Here is a 19,587-nt window from a genome sequence, read left to right on the forward strand (position 1 = left end):
ATGCAATTAACATTAATTAGTAGAAATCTCATGAGTACAATTAACGCTTCAAACTCACATCTGTAACACTGGTCAACACATTCTTTCAAAAGGTTTGTTTCATGAAAGGAAATTGGGGATTATGAAAGACAACTTCAAGCTGAACACAAAGGTAATTTCAGATTTGCTCTATCACGTAGGAAGTTGGCGAAACATTAAATTAACTTTTATTGAATTTAGCATTTTTAATTGTGTAATGATTCTGACACATCGTGTTAGTTCAACTGAGCTAAAAATGTTTGACCTCTGATTTTTGTTTGTACTCTCGTGTCACTGTCTGATATCTCTCGTGTCAGTGTCCAACAATAATCGGCCAGCACTGATAGATTCCAGTTGCCCTGATACCGCTTTTCCATGGTCGCAATGTCCTGGTGAAACCTTTCATCATATTTGTCACCGACTGAACCAAGATCAGCAAGGAACAAGTTCAAGGGCGAATGCAGAAAATTAATTTTCATGACGTGTTGTACTTCATGGCTTTGTATGCTTGAAGTAGAATGAACATATGACAGGAAATCACAAAAATAGGTTATATCTTAAAAAAACATTTTAAGATGCTTTTCGTGATCAGCAGCCCAAAATCCATAAAATACACTCAAAAATGTTCAAGAAGCAAAATCTTTGTAATCCACTATAATCATTAATATTCTGACTATGCCCTTCTGGATCTTGGAGTCAAATTTTGTTTCCTCATGCCCTGTAATCTGTCTTGGGAATCTTATTACATTAAAAGTTATGTTAATGAAAATTATTGTTGAATATCTCCGATGCAATCATAACAATCTGGAGATGAGAGCAGGTATAAACAGTTTGAGGCATTTAACCGGTTCCAGCTTTACTATGGTAATTGGTTGAACTGCCTAAACTCTGCTTTCCCATTCTACTTTCACATCATTTCATTTTTAATGGTGCCTTTTTTTTAATATATATATTTTTAATATATAGACATGCAACATCCATGGAGGTAAAATGATGTTTCAGGTCAAAACCGTACTTCAGGACTGAAAAGAAAGGAAAGACAGGTGGTATTAAAGAAGTTGTTTAAGACATCTGTGAGGCCAAATTTGGAATGTTGTGGGCACCTAACTACAGAAAGGTTAACAATAAGATTGAAAGGATGCAGAGATTTACTAGGATGTTGCCGGGTCTTCAGGAGTTGAGATGCAGGGAAAGATTGAACAGGTTAGGACTTTATTCCTTGGGGTGTAGAAGAATGAGGGGAGATTTGACAGAGGTTTACATGATTTTGAGAAGTATATAGATTGGGGGAGATAAATATGAGGTCATAGTTTTAAACTGAAGGGGAAAGGTTTAGAGGGAACATTAAGGGGAGGTTCTTCATTCAGAGGGTGGTGGGAGTATGGAACGAGCTGCCATCTGATGTGGTGAATGCAAACTCTGTTGTGTGTTTTAAGAATAAATTGGATAGGTACATGGATGGTACATCGATTTTGTACATGTACAAAAATAAAAGCACCAACTAGAGGGGGCTGAATGGCCTGTTTTCGGTGCTGTAGCATTCTATGTTTCTATCACAGTTGTTTTCCTTCCAACGGCCCTCAACTTTCTTATTTATTCACGACCTATTTCTTTTGCATGGAGTGCAGTGTGCTACAGCTGTAAGCAAGAGTCCTGAAAACTGAAACAACTCACAAAATGCAGGAAGAACTCAGCAGGTCAGGCTGCAGCTATGGAAGGCAATAGATAGTCAACCTTTTGGGCGAAACCCTTGATCAAGAGATTTATAGTCAGTTTAGAATACTATATACCGTGCAATAGTCAAATTTTGGGGACCGATTTTTACAGTAAAAATTTAGAAGGTCGACTATTAAGCATACTGCTTTTTATTGCGGTAAGTATCTGCATCATTTGAAGCGTTGGGAGCTTGGACGGGTGGGCGGCTAGGGCCTAGGGCAGTGTCTGCAGTTGGGGAGCGGGGAGCTTGGATGTGCGGTTGGCCGGGACCAAAAGTGGGGTGGAGTGGTTGATTTTTACACGCAATATATGGAAAGTACCAGATTTTGGAGCCAAAATATAGGGGTTGACTTTTACATGGTATTGACTATTAAATGTGTGTATATATTGTTACAAATTAACACCTTTTTAACTTTGTTTGGGAATAAAGAGACTTTGTTAGCTCTAACAAAAGAACAGCAATGGAAAATTCACTAGACACTGGTAAATTCAAGATCATAGTTTTTATTAAACTATAATAACATAAAATTTCTTACTTATCTCTAAACTTAACTCGAAATTTAACCCCACTGTGCAAATGTAAATATGTGTAATAAAGTCCCACTCAACATAATTTTAGTCTTTCTTTAAGGTCTTCTGTTTTCAGTTCAGAAATAATTATAAAGCGTTTTTAAACATTATCTTCAGGCCTCTTTAAACTCACAATTCTTTTGATGGATACATCTCAAATCCTTGAGATATATTCTTCAAGCAGAAGTGACCATTTCTGCGCCACCAATGTTATCTCCTGTGAAAAGGAGAATACAAATCCTGTCTTCCCAGGATCAGATCTTCTTTTGAATGAAGACTTTAGAATCTATTTTCCAAACAAAACTGCTCTCTTTATCTTAAAGAGACTATTAGAAGTAGGCTTCTCTTTTGAAATCTACTTATTCTGTGTCTGCCTTTTCTTAGAAGTAACACATAACAGCACCTATTCTGGTTACTGTAATTCAACCCTGTCTTCCACAAGGTACCAACTCCTGTGTGTGTTACAGGGTTTTGACTTCTGAAAAACGGATCCAGTTGAGTGTGATCTGGTTGAGTGTGGTGCATGCCGGTAACTCAGCAGCAAATCAGTGATTTTTAAGGAACGATGACGAGTCCGATTTTTGTCTCATTTTCACGGCTTTCTTGAAAGTTTGTATGAAACGTTCAGCTTCTCCGTTTGTAGTGAGACGGTACGGTGCAGACAGTATGTGGCAAATGTTATTGATGTGCATAAAAGTTAAATTCTGCTGATACCGAACTACGGGCCGTCATGGGAGATGAGTTCAATGGGTCATCCATATGATGTGCAAACTACGGAGTTTTTCAATGGTCTGACCCGCAGTTTTTTTTCAAGCGGCTTACAATCGGCCATTATGAGCGCACGTCGACTACAGTCAAGAAATTGTTTCCCATGAATGGCCCCGCAAAGCTTAAGTAGACCTGATGCCTTGGTTGTGATGGCCATTTCCATGGATTTGTTTCTGTCATTTCTGGAGGTCGGAGGTTAAGGTGTTGACCGATTTCAGCATATGTTTTTGTTGAAGGCACGTGTGGGCTAGTTAGTGATCTTAAGAGCTCATAGGTGCCTCCTCCCATTATGGTTAAATCAATGCCTGTTTTTTATTCAATGGAGGATTTTCAGTCATATCATGTACAATACAATGATTATCAAAACGTTCTACATATGCTCCCAAGTGTCTTTGTCTTCATTGAATTTGTCGAAGTGAGCTGCAGGAATTGCTGCCGCCATCTCTTGGGATTCCCAGCTTTTCACTGTCTTCTGTAGTTAGAGTTGATCAATGTGCAATGGTTGAATGAGTTCTTGAATCCACGTCATGACTGTTATATTTGAGGCCTCCCCACTTTTGTAAATAATGACAGCCATAACATCAGTGCAGACTAACTCGATGCTTTACTAATTGCATGCTACAAGCATTATTACGAAGCGTTCAGTATAAATCAGTTCTCCACGTCATTGCTTACTTGTAATGGTGTCACATCCAAATACATGTGGTATATAAAAGAGGGGAAAAAAAGTTAAGACTCCCCTATAAACCACACTCTTCTCTCTTCCCCCCCCCCCCCCCCCATCTCCCAACAAAAAGAAGAACGAAAAAAGTAAAAACAGGACAAGGAACCTCAACACAGGTGCCTATTATTTAAAGTCTCTTCTAATATACTGAGACCTTGAGGAGAAGGGAGTGTCAGAGCTTCATTTAAATATTAACACTCATATTTTGTAAATAAGAGCTTCATATCTTCCAAAATGTATAATATCTGTCTCTTAAATGATGTAATTAAGTGTTATACAACTCCGAACTTCGGCATCCCATCTTTCTATACCCAAATCTGTTTCAGACTTCCAAATTATGGCAGTACATTTCCTTGCTATTGTTAAAGCAATTTGAATGAACTTCTTTTGATACATATTCAATTTCAACTTGGGTTCAATATTCTTCATATCACCCAATAAAAATAACATTGGATCTTGTGGGAATTTAATCTCCATTATTCATTCCAATAATTTACCCATTTCTAACCAAAAAGGTTTAACTCTAGGACACTGCCAAGAAGAATGCAAAAATGTACCAATTTCTTGTCTGCGCCTGAAACATAAATCCAAAAAAAGTCTGATTCATTTTATGTGGTGTTAAATATGGTGATGAATAAAATTATTTTGCACCATTCTATATCTCACATTTATTGTACTTTTCATATTGTCTCTATGTGTCCCAATCCAATCACGGTGACTATTTGTTTATTCAAAGCTACTTCCCATCTTTGTCTTTATTTTTCAGGCTTTCTTTTGTATTAACCTATACATCAATGAAATAAATTTCTTTATATTTCTATTACATAACACTAATCCTAATTCTGTCTCTACTGGTAATAATGGCTCTTGCCCATAATTTTCACGTAAAAATTTCATGACTTGATAATAACTAAATCTAGTATTTTCAGGTATCTTGAACTTCTCCTTCATTCCATTAAGAAATAAATTTCCCTGCTTCAAAGACATCTTCAATCTTTTTAACTCCTTGACACTGCCAAAGTTTAAAAATGTATTTCCCACAGAAAACTGATTTAATTTATTCTGGAATGATGGTGTTTTTCCAGATAATAAACCTCCTCCCCTAATTTCTTTAACAACCTTATTCCAAAGATCAATTAAATGCTTCAGTATAGGAATCTCTCTATTCATTATTAAAAACCTTAAATTCCATTTATAAATAAAATCTCGTGGGTTCGGTTCCCCTATTTTGCTGAGTTTTATATACACCCAAACTGGGATTTTATTTCAATCATACATTAACAAAACTCAACTGGGCAGCTTTATAATAATCCATAAAATTAGAAAGAAACTTTTGCCATCTTTCCTTTCCATAAAAATTCCTAACACAAGCATTTAATTCTTTAATAAGTTCTGAGGAATTGAAATAAGAATTGATTGAAAAAGATTTTGTATTCTAGGTAATACATTCATCTTTACATACTCTACTTATTAAAGTAATAGGTAACATAGTCCATATTTCCAAATCTTCTCTTATTCTTTTTAATAATGGGGAATAATTTAATTTAAATAAATGTTTTAATTCAGCTTCCACTTGAATACCTAAATATTTTTTTTTCCCACACCTGGTCATTTAAAATTAATTACCTTCTTACAATTTGCATAATCTCCTTTTTACTAAAGGCATAATTTTACTTTTTTTCACCAATTAATTTTATAACCAGATACTTCTCCATATTTTTTAATCAAAATTTAAATAAATCAAAACATCATCTGCAAACAAACTTATTTTGTGTTTTTCCTGATACACTTTAATACCCTTTATTTTTGAATCCTGTCTTATTAATTCAGCAAAATATTCAATTGTTAAAACAAATAAAACTAGTGACAGTGGACAATCTTGTCCACTTGATCTAGCCAATCGAAAAGTTGTTGAAATTTGACCATTAGTCACTACTTTCGCAGTAGGGTTCTTGTATATTATTTTAATCCAATCAATAAATATTGATCCTAACCCAAATTTCTGTCTTTAAAATCCAATTCTAATCTATCAGATGCTTTTTCTGCATCTAAAGCCACTGCATCACTTAAACCACTATTTTTGAACTAAATGTATTAAACTAATCAACTTTGCCACATTATCTGCAGATTTCCTATTTTTAGCAAATGCAGTTTGATCCATATGTATTAACTTCGGTAAATATTTTATCAATCTATTTAATTACACTTTAGATAATATCTTATCAGCATTTAATAACAAAATCAGCCTATGTGAAGCTGGTTTGAATAGATCTCTTTTTTAATTTTTTAATTTAGTACTTCACTGTGAACCATGTAAGTAATAATGTATACAAATATTCAGCTGTGGTGGCGCACATCCTCATGGCGAACCATCCCCGCTTGTATCGCCACGTGACAGGGTCGCATGGGGAAATGGTGTCGTGTCCAGCGCAGCGATTATGACATCACAATGCACCAAGTAACTGAGCCCTTAAAGGGGAGTGCTGAATTTGAGTAAAAACTGTCATTAACAACCCTCAATGAGGTGGCTGTGTTTCTTCCACTGCTCACACTGCCACAGTGGTGACCCCGACGAGCCCAGACATTTTTCTGGACTCAAAACACCATGGATTCAGCAGAGGTTAACACTGTCTCCATCAAGCTTCCCCCAGCCCTCCCTCCCCCTTTTGGACCCACCAACCGAGAACATAGTTTGGGCAGGTGGAAGCACAATTTCAACTCCACAACATCTCCTCAGACACCACGATGTTCTATCATGTCGTGAGCGCTCAGGACCAAGATACGGCAGTGAGGGTAAACGATGCAACCACCCCTGATAGGTACCTGGTGCCCCACATACAGGACTTCTCCGCCAACTTCCATGGCGCATAGGTCTTCTCCAAAGTGGACCTCTTGCGGGGATACCTTCAGATCCCAGTGCATCCAGACAACGTGAGTAAGACTGCCATTATCACTCCTTTCGGCCTCTTTGAGTTCCTGCATATGCCCTTTAGTCTAAAGAACGTGGCCCAAACATTCCAGCGCTTCATGGACACGGTTGGAAAAGACCTGGACTTTGTGTTCATTTACCTGGATGATATTCTCATTGCCAGTTGCAACAGCGACGAACACAAAGCCCACATCCACCCACTCTTTGCCCAGCTGGCAGACTTCATCTTCACGGTCAACGCGGCCAAATGCCAGTTCGGCAAGGAGTCCCTCCAGTTCCTGGGGCACCCCGTTTCGGCGGCTGGGGCCACACTGGTGCCGGAGAAGGTAGCAGCTGTTCAACAATTCCCCAAACCCTCCACCCTGAAAGGCCTCCCAAGAGTTCGCGGGGTTGGTGTACTTTTACCATAGTTTCATCCCCAGAGCCGCATGCACCATGCGCCCATTGTTTGCACTTATGGCCACCAAAGAAAAGACTTTATCGTGGTCAGAGGAGGTGGACAGGGCTTTCATCGCGACAAAGGAGGATCTCGCCAACGCCACACTGCTGGTGCACCCGCGGCTGGGGTACACACGGTGCTCTCCATGGATGCCTCAGCTATGGCGGGGCTGGGGGTGTTTCTGGAACAGTGGGTCGATGGACAATGGCGCCCGCTGGCCTTTTTCAGCAAGCAGCTGCTCCCGCCGAAGCTCAAATACAGCTGGTGCTGTATTTGGCAATCCGCCATTTCCACTACTTCCTCGAAGGCAGGCCGTTCACAGCCTTCACTGATCACAAGCCCCTCACTCAAGCACTGGCTATGGCCAAGGATCCGTGGTCCGCCAGACAGCAGCGCCACCTCATGTGTCTGATTTCTCGACCAACATCCAACACAGGGTAAGCAAGGACAATGTAGTGGCGGATGCGCTCTCCCATCCAGCCATCAACATTCTCGTACTCGGCCTGGATTACAAGCAACTGGGTTGGGCACAGCGGAACGATGCAGAGACGCAGGCTTTGCGGACCACCATCTCAGGCCTCAAACTCAAGGATGTCCGGGTTCCCTGCAGCCCGGACGCATTGCTCTGCGACGTCTCAACAGGTAGTCCTGCCGCACTGGAGGGTGAAGATCTTCAGTCTGATCCACGACCTCGCTCACCCAGCAGTAAAGACAACTGTGCGGATGGTCGCGGAGCGGTTTGTGTGGCACGGGCTAAAGAAGGAGGTGGTGGAACAGGCCAGGAATTGTACCGGGTGCCAGACTTCCAAGGTCCAGTGATACACGCGAGCCCCCACCCAGAACTTAGACCCGGTGGTTTGCAGATTCCAACACTCCACATTGATGTCATCGGGCCCCTGTTGGTGTCCAAGGAGGCTCATTAATCTCCTCATGATGGTGGATCGGACCACAAGGTGGCCGGACATTGTCCCGATTAAGGAGGCTTCCGTGGAGACGTGCGCCAGGACACTGGTCAGCCAATTGATCACCCATTTCAGAGTCCCGGCATACATCACTAGCGTCAGAGGGGCGCAGTTCACATCTGCCCTGTGGACTCAGATGGCGAAGCTCCTGGGAGTCGAGCTCCACCACTCCACAGTATACCACCTGCAGTCCAACAGGTTGATGGAGAGTTTCCACAGGCACTTGAAGGCATAGCTTCTGACCAGGCTCTGTGGACCAGACTGGGCGGACGAACTACTCTGGGTCCTCCTTGGGATTAAGACAACACCCAAGGAGGACCTGCAGCTTTTAGCAACAGAGATGGTCTATGGTGCACCGCTTTCAGCCCAGACCCTGACACCACGGCCACCGACAAAAATCTGCTGGTGGACCTACGCAGGCAGCTGGCCTCCCTAGCTCCCCCACCCCAGGTACGCCATGGCGCCTGGCTGTTTAATCTCCCCATAGAATTTGACTCTGCCAAGTTCGTTTTCGTGTGGATGGGACCACAAGGTTCACCACTACAGCGACCATACGAGGGGCCATACAAAGTCACACCGGTCCGGTGGAACATTCACCCTGGACGTAGGGGGAGAGAGGAACTTTTTACAGTGGACCGCCTGAAGGCAACCCATCTGGACTTATCGCTGCCGATGCAGACGGCTGCGCCCAAGCACCGGGGCCAGCTGCCAAAGCAACAGGATGCATAGTCAGTTCTGGTGGGGGGGTTTGTGTGGCGCCGCACATCCTCATGGTGAACCGGGCCCACTTTTATCGCCACGTGTCGGGGCGTCGTCAGAGGTTTCTCTCTGACTCCAGCATCCCTTCCAGCGGGCGCGATTATGATGTCACAATGCACCAGGTGACTGAGCTCGTGCTGCCCTTAAAGGGGCGCGCTGAATGTGAATAAAAGCAGTCGTTAACGACCCTCAATGTGGTGGTGTGTTTCTTCCACTGTTCACACCGCCACACAGCATAAAAAATGTATTCTTGGCTATTACTGTAATAATTTCTGTTAAAAAAGAATCTGGAAGAGAATGTGTTTCCAATGCTTGATTTAATATCTCCATAAATGGAGGTATCGAAAGATCCTTACTTTTTTTTAGAAAACTCTATAGGAAGCCCATCATCCCCCAGTGACTAATTATTTTGTAATGAACTCATTAACTCAATTACCTACTTGCTGAACTTTAGAAGAAAGGGGAGAGCTGGGGGGGGGGGGTGTGGTTGGGACTCATTGAAACCTTTTTTTTTTTTTTTTTCTTTGGCTTGGCTTCGCGGACGAAGATTTATGGAGGGGGTAAAAAGTCCACGTCAGCTGCAGGCTCGTTTGTGGCTGACCAGTCCGATGCGGGACAGGCAGACACGATTGCAGCGGTTGCAAGGGAAAATTGGTTGGTTGGGGTTGGGTGTTGGGTTTTTCCTCCTTTGCCTTTTGTCAGTGAGGTGGGCTCTGCGGTCTTCTTCAAAGGAGGCTGCTGCCCGCCAAACTGTGAGGCGCCAAGATGCACGGTTTGAGGCGTTATCAGCCCATTGGCGGTGGTCAATGTGGCAGGCACCAAGAGATTTCTTTAGGCAGTCCTTGTACCTTTTCTTTGGTGCACCTCTGTCACGGTGGCCAGTGGAGAGCTCGCCATATAATACGATCTTGGGAAGGCGATGGTCCTCCATTCTGGAGACGTGACCCATCCAGCGCAGCTGGATCTTCAGCAGCGTGGACTCAATACTGAAAGGACTGGATAGAATGGACATGATGTTTCTAGTAGTGGGAGAATCTTGTACCAGAAGGCACAGCCTCAGAATAAAAGCACGTCCCTTTAGAGGGAACATTTCTTCAGTAGAGGGTGGTGAATCTGTGGAATTCATTTCCATAGATGGCTGTGGAGGCCATCATTTTGGCTAAATTTACATTGGGGCTATTTAAAGCGGAGCTGATGGGAAGGATGGTAGGGAAAAGGTAGAAGAATGAAGTTGAGAGGAAAAATATGCCATGATTAAAGCAGAGGAGAAGAGATGATGGGCCAAATGGCCTAATTCTGCTCCAATGTCCTGCTTTCTTGAGTTGGTGAAAGGTTTGTTTTTTTATTACTGTATGTGAGAAGTTTGGAAGATTTGTCTTGTTTGAGCTGATAATCGGATCATCAGTTGCATGGATCAATCTGATGATGAGACCAATGTTACAGGAAATTAAAGAAATGCCTCCAAGTCATATGTTTGGCAGTGGTTACGAACAAGAACACATTCGGAAACAGATGCTAGAAGCACTCAGCAGGTCAGGCAGCATTGGTGGGGAGAGATAGAGTTGGCAAAAGTGTCAAGGTAATAATTATCTAACATATTGAAACCGATCTAATCATTATTTGACCTGTGGAGTCTATGCCTTGTCCATAGACTTTTGCCTATACGCATTCCCTCTATTTGCTCTCACTTGTCTTCATCCTGTTTCAGTTCTGGTGAAGGGGCCTTGATCTGATCACCACCTGCCTTCTACATGCTGAGTGCTTCCACCATTTATATTTTGTTTCTCCATTCTGAATGCTTGGCTATGTTTAAATCTCCCCAACAGAATTTCCAAACAAACTGAACTAGGTTTTCTCGCATCATCTGAAAGTCTTGGAGAGAGTGGATGTGGAGAGGATGTTTCCTGTGGTGAAGGGAGTCTGGGATCACAGGGTATAGCTCAGAATACAAAAGCGTCCCTTTAGAATAGAGATGAGGAGGATTTTCTTTACCCAGAGGGGAGTGAATTTGTGGAATTCATTGCCAAGGATGGCTGTGGAAGGCAGAGGAAAATATGTTCTTGATCAGGGTTATGGAAAGAAGGCAGGAGAATGGGATTGAAAGGGATAGTAAATTAGCCATGATGGAATGGTGGAGTGGACTCGATGGGCTAATTGGCTTAATTCTGCTCCTATGTCTTATGGTCTTGTATATAAAAAGAAATATGACAGCCCTGGTGTGGTCCTGCGGGGAAGAGACATTGCTCTCCCCCGCTAGATACAATTGCCCTGTCTAATTGCCATCAGCTCAGCAAAGGCTTTAAACTATCTGTTAAAGGATACAATATTATTTTATATTTTTAAAATCCTGTAACCACGGGCACAAGATGGTGGCATCATCAGGGGTTGCAGACTCTGGGGAAGTAGAGAACTGACATAGGGCACAGGAACACTGGGAGACCACCCCCCATTTAGAAGGAAGAGCAGAGGAAACAACCCTTAGGATGGTGACTATGGCAGCAGACCTACGAAGGCCTCTGAAGCTGAAGAACACACAGGTGGTGGGCTGTTGGTGACTTGAGGAGTGGAACCCATGCAAGCTGTGGGCTGCTGGTGACTGCAGTCAAGGGACTTGCACCGACCGGGCTGGAGACTGGCTCGAAACTGCCTGAAGGGGTACCAGGTATTGGAGCTGAGATGCAGGAGGGTGCCGAGAGCGCTCAGGGCTTTCTGGTCATGTCAAAGATTTGGATCTAGAGCTCAGGTTGCTGATGGTTTGGACTGAAGGCTGCGAGTGCACTGGAGGCTTATCCACGGACACTCAGTGCATCTGTGGGGGCTCACATTTGCTTCTCTTTCTTCGACTATAAGGGGTGCTGGGCAATTTCTGCTCATAGTAATCTTTGTCTTCCTTATAGTAGACTAAAAGAAATTTCATGTTGTATTACATTTTCAGTTTTTACAGTAAAATAATCTAAAATTATGGTCTTATCAGGTCATACATGGACAAAAATTCGTTATCACTTAATGCCCTTGTAAGGAGATGATCATGGGCTTCAGGAGGACCAGGAATGACCACCCTCCACTACACATCAACAATTCTGTAGTGGAGAGCATCAAGTTCCTTGGAGTTTACGTAATTAGTGACCTATCGTGGACACACAATATCTCTTCACTTGTCAGGAAGGCACAACAGCGACTGCACTTCCTGAGAAGATTGAAACGGTCAAGGCTACCGGCCACCATTATTGTCAGCTGCATCATAGTGTGGCATGTCAATCCACAAGTCCATAAGAGTGGCAGGGAAGATCATTGGGGTCTCCCTCTTGCCCCATCGACGTGATCCACCAGGATCATTATCTGAGGAAGGCATGCAAAATCATTGAGGACCCCTTCCACCCTGCACACAGCATCTTTTTGCTGCTCCCATCTGGAAAGAGATACCGGAGGATCTGAGCCAGCACCACCCGGCTGAGGAACAGCTTCTTCCCACGGGCAATGAGAACGCTGAACGACTAAAGAAACTGCTCGCACTAGCCATACGAGACTCTCGTATTCATGAAACAATATTTGTTTATTTGTACATATGAAATCAGATGACAATAAACTTGACTTCATCTCCACAAAACTTCCAGATCTCAGTGAAATTGTGAGAGATGCTAAATACACACTTTGCCCACCTTCCAGGAACCCTGACACTCCTTCCAGGCAAAGCAGCGATTCACTTGCAACACATCAGTATAGCAGGAGAGCCTTTGATTCGGCTCTCGTGACGTGGAAGCAAATGTAAATGGGTGACCAATTTGTAGAACACCTTTGTTCAGTCTGTAAGGGTGGTATGGAATTTCCCTTTGCCAGTCACTTGAATTCTCCACCCCATTCCTATTCTCCAAATTTGATCTCTTACCTCTAATGACCCACAAGTATCCTGAAGGAACAATGCATCATTTTGTATCTGAGAATGTTGGGGCCCTCTCAACTTAATAATGAATTTAAGAAATTCACCTACATATGTTTTCTTCTGGAAAAGTAATAATGTTGATCTTTCCAGTGGTGCCAGAAAATAAAGTATCTGGGCAGACACTCCTGTGCACGTACTGGCAATGAGAATGACACACAGGACAGGGGAGATGGTGGAATCTGAAGCTAAACACAAGCTGATGCAAGGTCAAGCAGCATCAGTCTGAGGGGAAAAAAAATGGTTGTCGCAGTTTCGAGCCAAAACTCTTTATTGAGACTCTTCTTCATGCAGCTCGACCCTGTGTGTTGCTGCAGCAGAGTGGGTTTAATTAGCCATGCAAAATCTTTGCAGGGTGTCGAACGAAACCCCGGGCGGGCATCTCGTCTATCATTTGCTTTTCACTCGATTTATAAATTTCCAGTATTTGCTTGTAGTGGGATGAGACCCCACAAATCTGTGGGTCATTCTGAGAAATTCTGACACGAACGGTTGTTTAAAAATGGTTTGCCTGATATGTGTATGTTACAAGTGAGTTTGGAGTACTTCTTAATTTTAATCTTAAAAAAGCAGGTATCGTTTTTCCCCTAATCCTGTCCAGTTCAGAAACTGAGCTCGCAGAATTAATCCATATCCTGAACATCCAATAACTATGGACAAACAAAACATTGGCATTAGAAAACGACAGCCACAAACTAACCACTGATCTTTTATTTAGACATACAGCACGGTAACAGGCCATTGCAGCTGATGAACCTGGGCAGCCCAAATGCCCCAGTTAACATACAACCCCAGTTCGTTTTGAAAAGTGGGAGGAAACTGGAGCATCCAGAGGAAACCCACCCAGGCACAGGGAGAAGTTACACGCTCCTTACAGACAGTGTTGGATTTGAACCCGGGTCACTGGCGCTGTAATAGCGTTGAATCTGTCATGATTTACACTTTCTGAATGAGGATAGAGCTGCAAATTCTCTCTCCTTTGAAACTTGCCATTTGTTCAGCAGAATTTGTGGGTTGAAAGTGCTGCAGGGGCTGTCCTTCGGGAAGCTTGAAATATTATCAGCAGTATGCAGCTATGAATTTCTGTGCACAGTTTTGGCTCAAAATGTTTCCAAATTGGGAATCCCCATCAGCAGGAGGATGGCGAATATAACACATTAAAGAAGTGGTGGACGATCCTTGGAGGCAGCTTTTGGAACAGAATAGAGGAGCTTAACTGCAGCCAGACTTTGCAGATGTTCACTGCAAAGAGGAAGCTTCCATCCTGATCACAGAGCTGAAATTTGTCACATTAACAAGTGGTAACATAGAACACTACAGCACAGTACAAGCCCTTGGGCCCTTGGTGTTGTGTTGACCCATATATTCCTTTTTTTTTTAAAAAAAAAAGTACTGAACTCTCCCTACCCCATAACCATCTATTTTTATTCCATCCATGTGCCTGTCTAAGAGTCTCCCAAATGCCCCTAATGTTTCAGCCTCCACCGTTATCCCTGGCAAGGCATTCCAGGCACCCACATCTCTGCATTTAAAAAAAAAATTACTTACTCCGATGACTCCCCTAAACTTCTGTCTCTTAGCTTTGTACATATGTCCACTGGTGTTTGCTGATCCTGCCCTGTGTAAGCAGGTGCTGGCTGTCCGCCCAATCTGTGCATCTAATAATCTTGTAGACCTCTATCAAGTCTCCTACGCTCCAAAGAGAAAAGTCCCAGCTCTGCTAACCTTACCTCGTAAGACATTTTCCAATCCAGGTAACATCCTGATAAATATCTGCACCCTCTCCATAGCTTCCACATTCTTGAGGTGACCAGAACTGACACAATACTCTTAAAGTCTCCAGTGATTTGTAGAGTTGTAATTTGACCTCTCAACTCTTGAACTCAGTCGCCCTATTAATGAAGCCCGGTATCCCATAGGCCTTCTTAACTATCCTATCAACCTAGCAGTGACCTTGGATTTCGACCTCAAGGTCCCTCTGTTCATTCACACTCTTAAGTAGCCGACCATTAACTCTGCCTTCTGGTTTATCCTTTCAAAGTTCACACAAAGAAAACAAAAACTTGTTTTGTAACTTGGAAGTCCCCTACAGTACAAGTTGTGCGTTTGTTCTCACCTCTTTCATACTCTGAGAGCACTCTTGTGGAGGATTTAATTTTAAAAACGGCATTGCTGTAAATCAGAAATAAAATGAGAAAAATGTAACAGGTAGATCTTTCCAACTCTGCTTCCACAGAGTTGTTTTAAGCATTTTCTGAGGCTGCTCTTCTTTCTCTGGTTAGTGTTCCTTTTAGGCCCAAGGATCACACCTTTTGCTTCTGATACATTCAGGAAAAAGGTGTCAGGATATTCAAGATTATTTTATAGTCGTGTAATAAAACAGAAAATGTAACATTACACAAAATTTCCTTTAGTCTACTGTGAGGCCATCAAAGATTCGCTATCAGCTGAAATTGAAATTGCCCAGCGCCCCTCACAGCCAGAGAAAAAGAAGCAAAAGAGTGTCCCCCAGAATCACTGACTGTTCATGGATTTGCTGCCAGCGCTCCCATAGCCTCCACTCCAAACCATCATTAACCATAGTTCCAGATCCAAACCTCTGACACAATCAGGAAGCCTCCAGCACCCTCTTGCATCTCTGTTTCGATACCTGATACCCCTTTAGCCAGTCTCCAACAGCCCATGGCCTATGAGTTCCTCGCTTTGAGACACCAGCAGCCTTCCTATGTGTCCTTCAGCTTCAGAGACCCTCACTGGTCCACCGGCATAGTCACCATCCTGTGGGTCATCTCCTCTGCTTCTCTTTCTCAAATAGGGGTGGTCTCCCTGTTTGCTGGTGCCCTGCACCAGTCCTCTTCTTCCCCAGAGTCTACAACCCCTTGTGCTTGCTGATGAACATAGGTTCTGCCATCTTGGGCCTAGACCCCATGGTCACAGTATTTTAAAATAAACAATTATCAGCTCCTTTAACAGGCCATTTAAAGCCTGCAGGGAGCCGATGGCAGTCAAACAGAGCAGTTGTACCCAGTGCGGATTCGCTGTGATTTTTGCTCCTCCCCTCTCTGTGGGTTCACACCAGCGGCAGAGCTGTGGTTACAGCAGCTCTAATGGTGCTTCCATTTTTTAAAATAATATTTGATGTGAGATTTGTTTATCTCAGCCAGTTTTTGACACTATCTGCTAGAGAGGAGAGGCTTAGACCAGTGTATCCATCTCTTCCTCCTTGCCCCACTCCTTTCAATTCCACAGCCTCATTGAAGTGGTCAGCCAGCAGTTAGTGTCATCTCATGCATGAAGTCCTTCATGGTGACTGCATGCATGCAAATTGCGTGTTGCACTCATGAATCGCTGGAAGGAAGAGTGCAGCAAACAGTCTGATTGATGAACATGCATATGTGTTTAATGGGCAGGATGAGTTGGATGAGCTGCGGTCGGAGATGGAAGAAATGAGGGACAGCTACCTGGAGGAGGATGTGTATCAGCTTCAGGAACTGCGGAGAGAACTTGACCGCTCCAACAAAAACTGCCGGATTCTGCAGTACCGCCTCAGGAAAGCTGAACAGAAGAGTTTGAAGGTGGCTCAGACGGGACAGGTCGATGGGGAACTGATAAGGAACCTGGAGCAAGACTTGAAGGTAAGCCGATTATCATAGCCGAGTGACTCACCAACCTGGTAAACTGCCTGGGAGCAAAATCATGGAATGCTGGGGGTGTGCCAAGTGAGCTGATCCACAAATTTATACAGCGGAAAAAAAACCTCACCCAGATGCAAATCTTGCCTCTATCACCCTTGTTCATGCAGCTTATCTGAGTCCATTGTCTCTATCTCAACTTGCCCACGCCCACTATGCTCACAAAACCTTTTAATCTCCCTCTCCCTGGTTTACAAAGTCCCATTGTATCAGTCACTCTTGCTAAATTCCAGGTATATATTCATTCACTGCATTGTGAACATCCACTCATTCATGAGTCATTCAGTCCCATTTTTATTCATGGCAATTGCCTCAATTATACATGCAAATCTGTAAATAGTTTTAAATTTGTAATCAAACAATTCACATGATTAAAGTGCACCTTCCAGATTTTATTCACGTCTGCTTGTATACATTTTGGTTTGATCATTTAGAAATCAAAACACTTTTTATGCATAGTCTCCTCTGTTCAGGACACCATAATATTGGGGACATCACAATTGTATGTGCATGCGCACACACACATGGAGACACACATACACGCGCACTGCATATATATAAAATATATGTGTGTACATATATCTCAGACACAGACGCGCGCACACAGACGTGTGCGCACCCCCCGACGCGCCCCCCCGACGCGCGCGCCCCCCCGACGCGCGCCCCCCGACGCGCGCCCCCCCGACGCGCCCCCCCCCCGACGCGCGCGCCCCCCCGACGCGCGCCCCCCCCGACGCGCGCCCCCCCGACGCGCGCCCCCCCCGACGCGCGCCCCCCCCGACGCGCGCCCCCCCCGACGCGCGCCCCCCCCGACGCGCGCCCCCCCCGACGCGCGCCCCCCCGACGCGCGCCCCCCCGACGCGCGCCCCCCCGACGCGCGCCCCCCCCGACGCGCGCCCCCCCGACGCGCGCCCCCCCGACGCGCGCCCCCCGACGCGCGCCCCCCCCGACGCGCGCCCCCCGACGCGCGCCCCCCCCGACGCGCGCCCCCCGACGCGCGCCCCCCCCGACGCGCGCCCCCCCCCCGACGCGCGCCCCCCCCCCGACGCGCGCCCCCCCCGACGCGCGCCCCCCCCGACGCGCGCCCCCCCCGACGCGCGCCCCCCCCGACGCACGCAAGCACGTGTATAGTGTTAGGTCTGCTTTGTTCATGAATGAGTGAGACAAACACCAGACTGAGTCGAAATCAGGGTTCTTTGTTCTTTATTACCGGATTGTAACACTTGCGACTAAACATGTTAGTCGGAGAATGCATTCTGCCGTTATCAGCAAAATGGTGATTTTTTATACCCTTGGATATGTGCTTAGAACATCATCATATCATTACTTGTCCAATGACTAAAACTGTTGCTATCCTTTCCCTGCTAGCTTCCTGCCTCTCAATCCATCAATGTCTCTCTTATCTTGTAAGTACAAGGATGCATTCACATCTTGTTACAGCCCTGTACATTCCCATCTCATGATGTTTTACCTAACAGGAGTACAAGGACACCTCCCCTTCTTGTTACTGCCCTGTACAGGGTAACTCCCTACACATTCCCATCTCATGATGTTTTACCTTACAATAGTCACCTCACCATGGTGAAAATATATCCATTTTTGTGTTCATACATTATCAAAAACAATTGACATGAGACTTTTGTTTTTATTTTAAAGATGATTTCAAAACCTTGTTTTAAACTATGGGGGGGGGGGGGGGGGGGGTGGGGGGTGGGTAGCTTTCCTGATCTCTACAGTTCTCTAAGCATAATCTATATTTGAAACAGGCACAAAAAGCTCACTTTCTCTGTGTGGAATTGCTTTTGCTGAAATTTTTTTAAAAAGTTTGCCATTTTTATAACAAATGGAGCGTCAATATTGGTAGATTGGAAGGTAGTCAATTGTGCACTCCTGCTGAGGCCCTGGGAATCCAGCTATACAGACCTGCTGATGAATAGTGACATTGCAGGGAATTTACATGGAACTTGCAATTTTTGAATCAGCTTGGGGTCCAAAAGCCATTCATTTTGCAGTCTTGCAATTCTATTTTATCACTTTATTAGCTGTTGAAGTTAGTAAACCTGTGAGCTAATTGGACAATTTGATTTACATTCATATAGAATCTACAATGAATCTCAGGACACTGCAAAGTGACTCATTGAAAATGATGTGCTTTAGAAACAGTCAGATGTCATAATGAAAGTTTTATTTCCAAGTCATTCACTGCCAAATCCCAAGAAAATGCTTGGTGATGATCTGTTTGATTTTATAGTGATATTCTGTGGCCGAGTGGGATTTTTTTTTGGTGAAAGTGGTGGAGAACTTTGGATTCGGACATTCATTCATAAATTGGGTTAAAGCATTGTGCTACAAACCCAAGGCCAAAGTTGTCACTAATGGGCAGACATCTTCAGCTTTTCCACTGACCAGATCTAGTAGACAGGGTTGTCCGCTACCCCCTGCTCTATTCATATTGGTGATTGAACCATTAGCAGAAGCCATTCACCCTAACCCCAATGTGCAAGTTCCAGACATCAAAGGGTTTAGAGTGGGCCAGGAAGAACACAATATTAATTTGTTTGCGGATGATGTTTTGATGTATTTGACAGTCAGCAGGGACGTTGTCCGGGTTGTGGACTCTCCTGGAGGATTATGGCAAAAACTCGGGATATAAAATTAATAACAATAAGAGTGAAATAATGCAGCCAATGAAAGGAGAGTACGAGAAATACCAAAGGGAGAGTAAGTTTAAGTGGCTACAGAAGGGGATGAAATATTTAGGAACATGGATAGATAAGAATTTACAAAATTTATATAAATTGAATTACCTCCCCTACTTGGAAAGATTGAGGAGGACTTGCGCAGTTGGATGCACCTGCCTTTCAGGTTGATGGGCAGGGTTAACTGCATTAAAATGAAAGTGATGCCAAGGCTAAAATACCTTTTTCAATCTTTGCCCATACCACTGCCCCAGAGATTTTTCAAAACACTTGATGGGTGTTTCAGACAATTCCTGTGGAAGAATGAAGTAGCTAGAGTCTCCATGGACAAATCGACTTGGGATTATAACCTGGAAGGAATGAAACTCCCGGAC

At 44.0% G+C, this 19,587-nt stretch overlaps 1 protein-coding gene across 2 annotated transcripts in view; it reads left to right on the forward strand.

The window, feature by feature from the left end:
- Positions 1-19,587, forward strand: part of LOC138755781 (microtubule cross-linking factor 1) — a 238,847-nt gene that overhangs the window by 10,339 nt on the left and 208,921 nt on the right. For both annotated transcript variants that reach the window (XM_069922383.1, XM_069922384.1), the window contains exon 2: positions 16,233-16,457. In XM_069922383.1, the coding sequence (XP_069778484.1) occupies positions 16,233-16,457 (225 nt within the window). The remainder of the gene's footprint in view (positions 1-16,232; positions 16,458-19,587) is intronic.

Source organism: Narcine bancroftii, chromosome 2 (genome assembly GCF_036971445.1).
Source record: "Narcine bancroftii isolate sNarBan1 chromosome 2, sNarBan1.hap1, whole genome shotgun sequence".
Taxonomy (NCBI): domain Eukaryota; kingdom Metazoa; phylum Chordata; class Chondrichthyes; order Torpediniformes; family Narcinidae; genus Narcine; species Narcine bancroftii.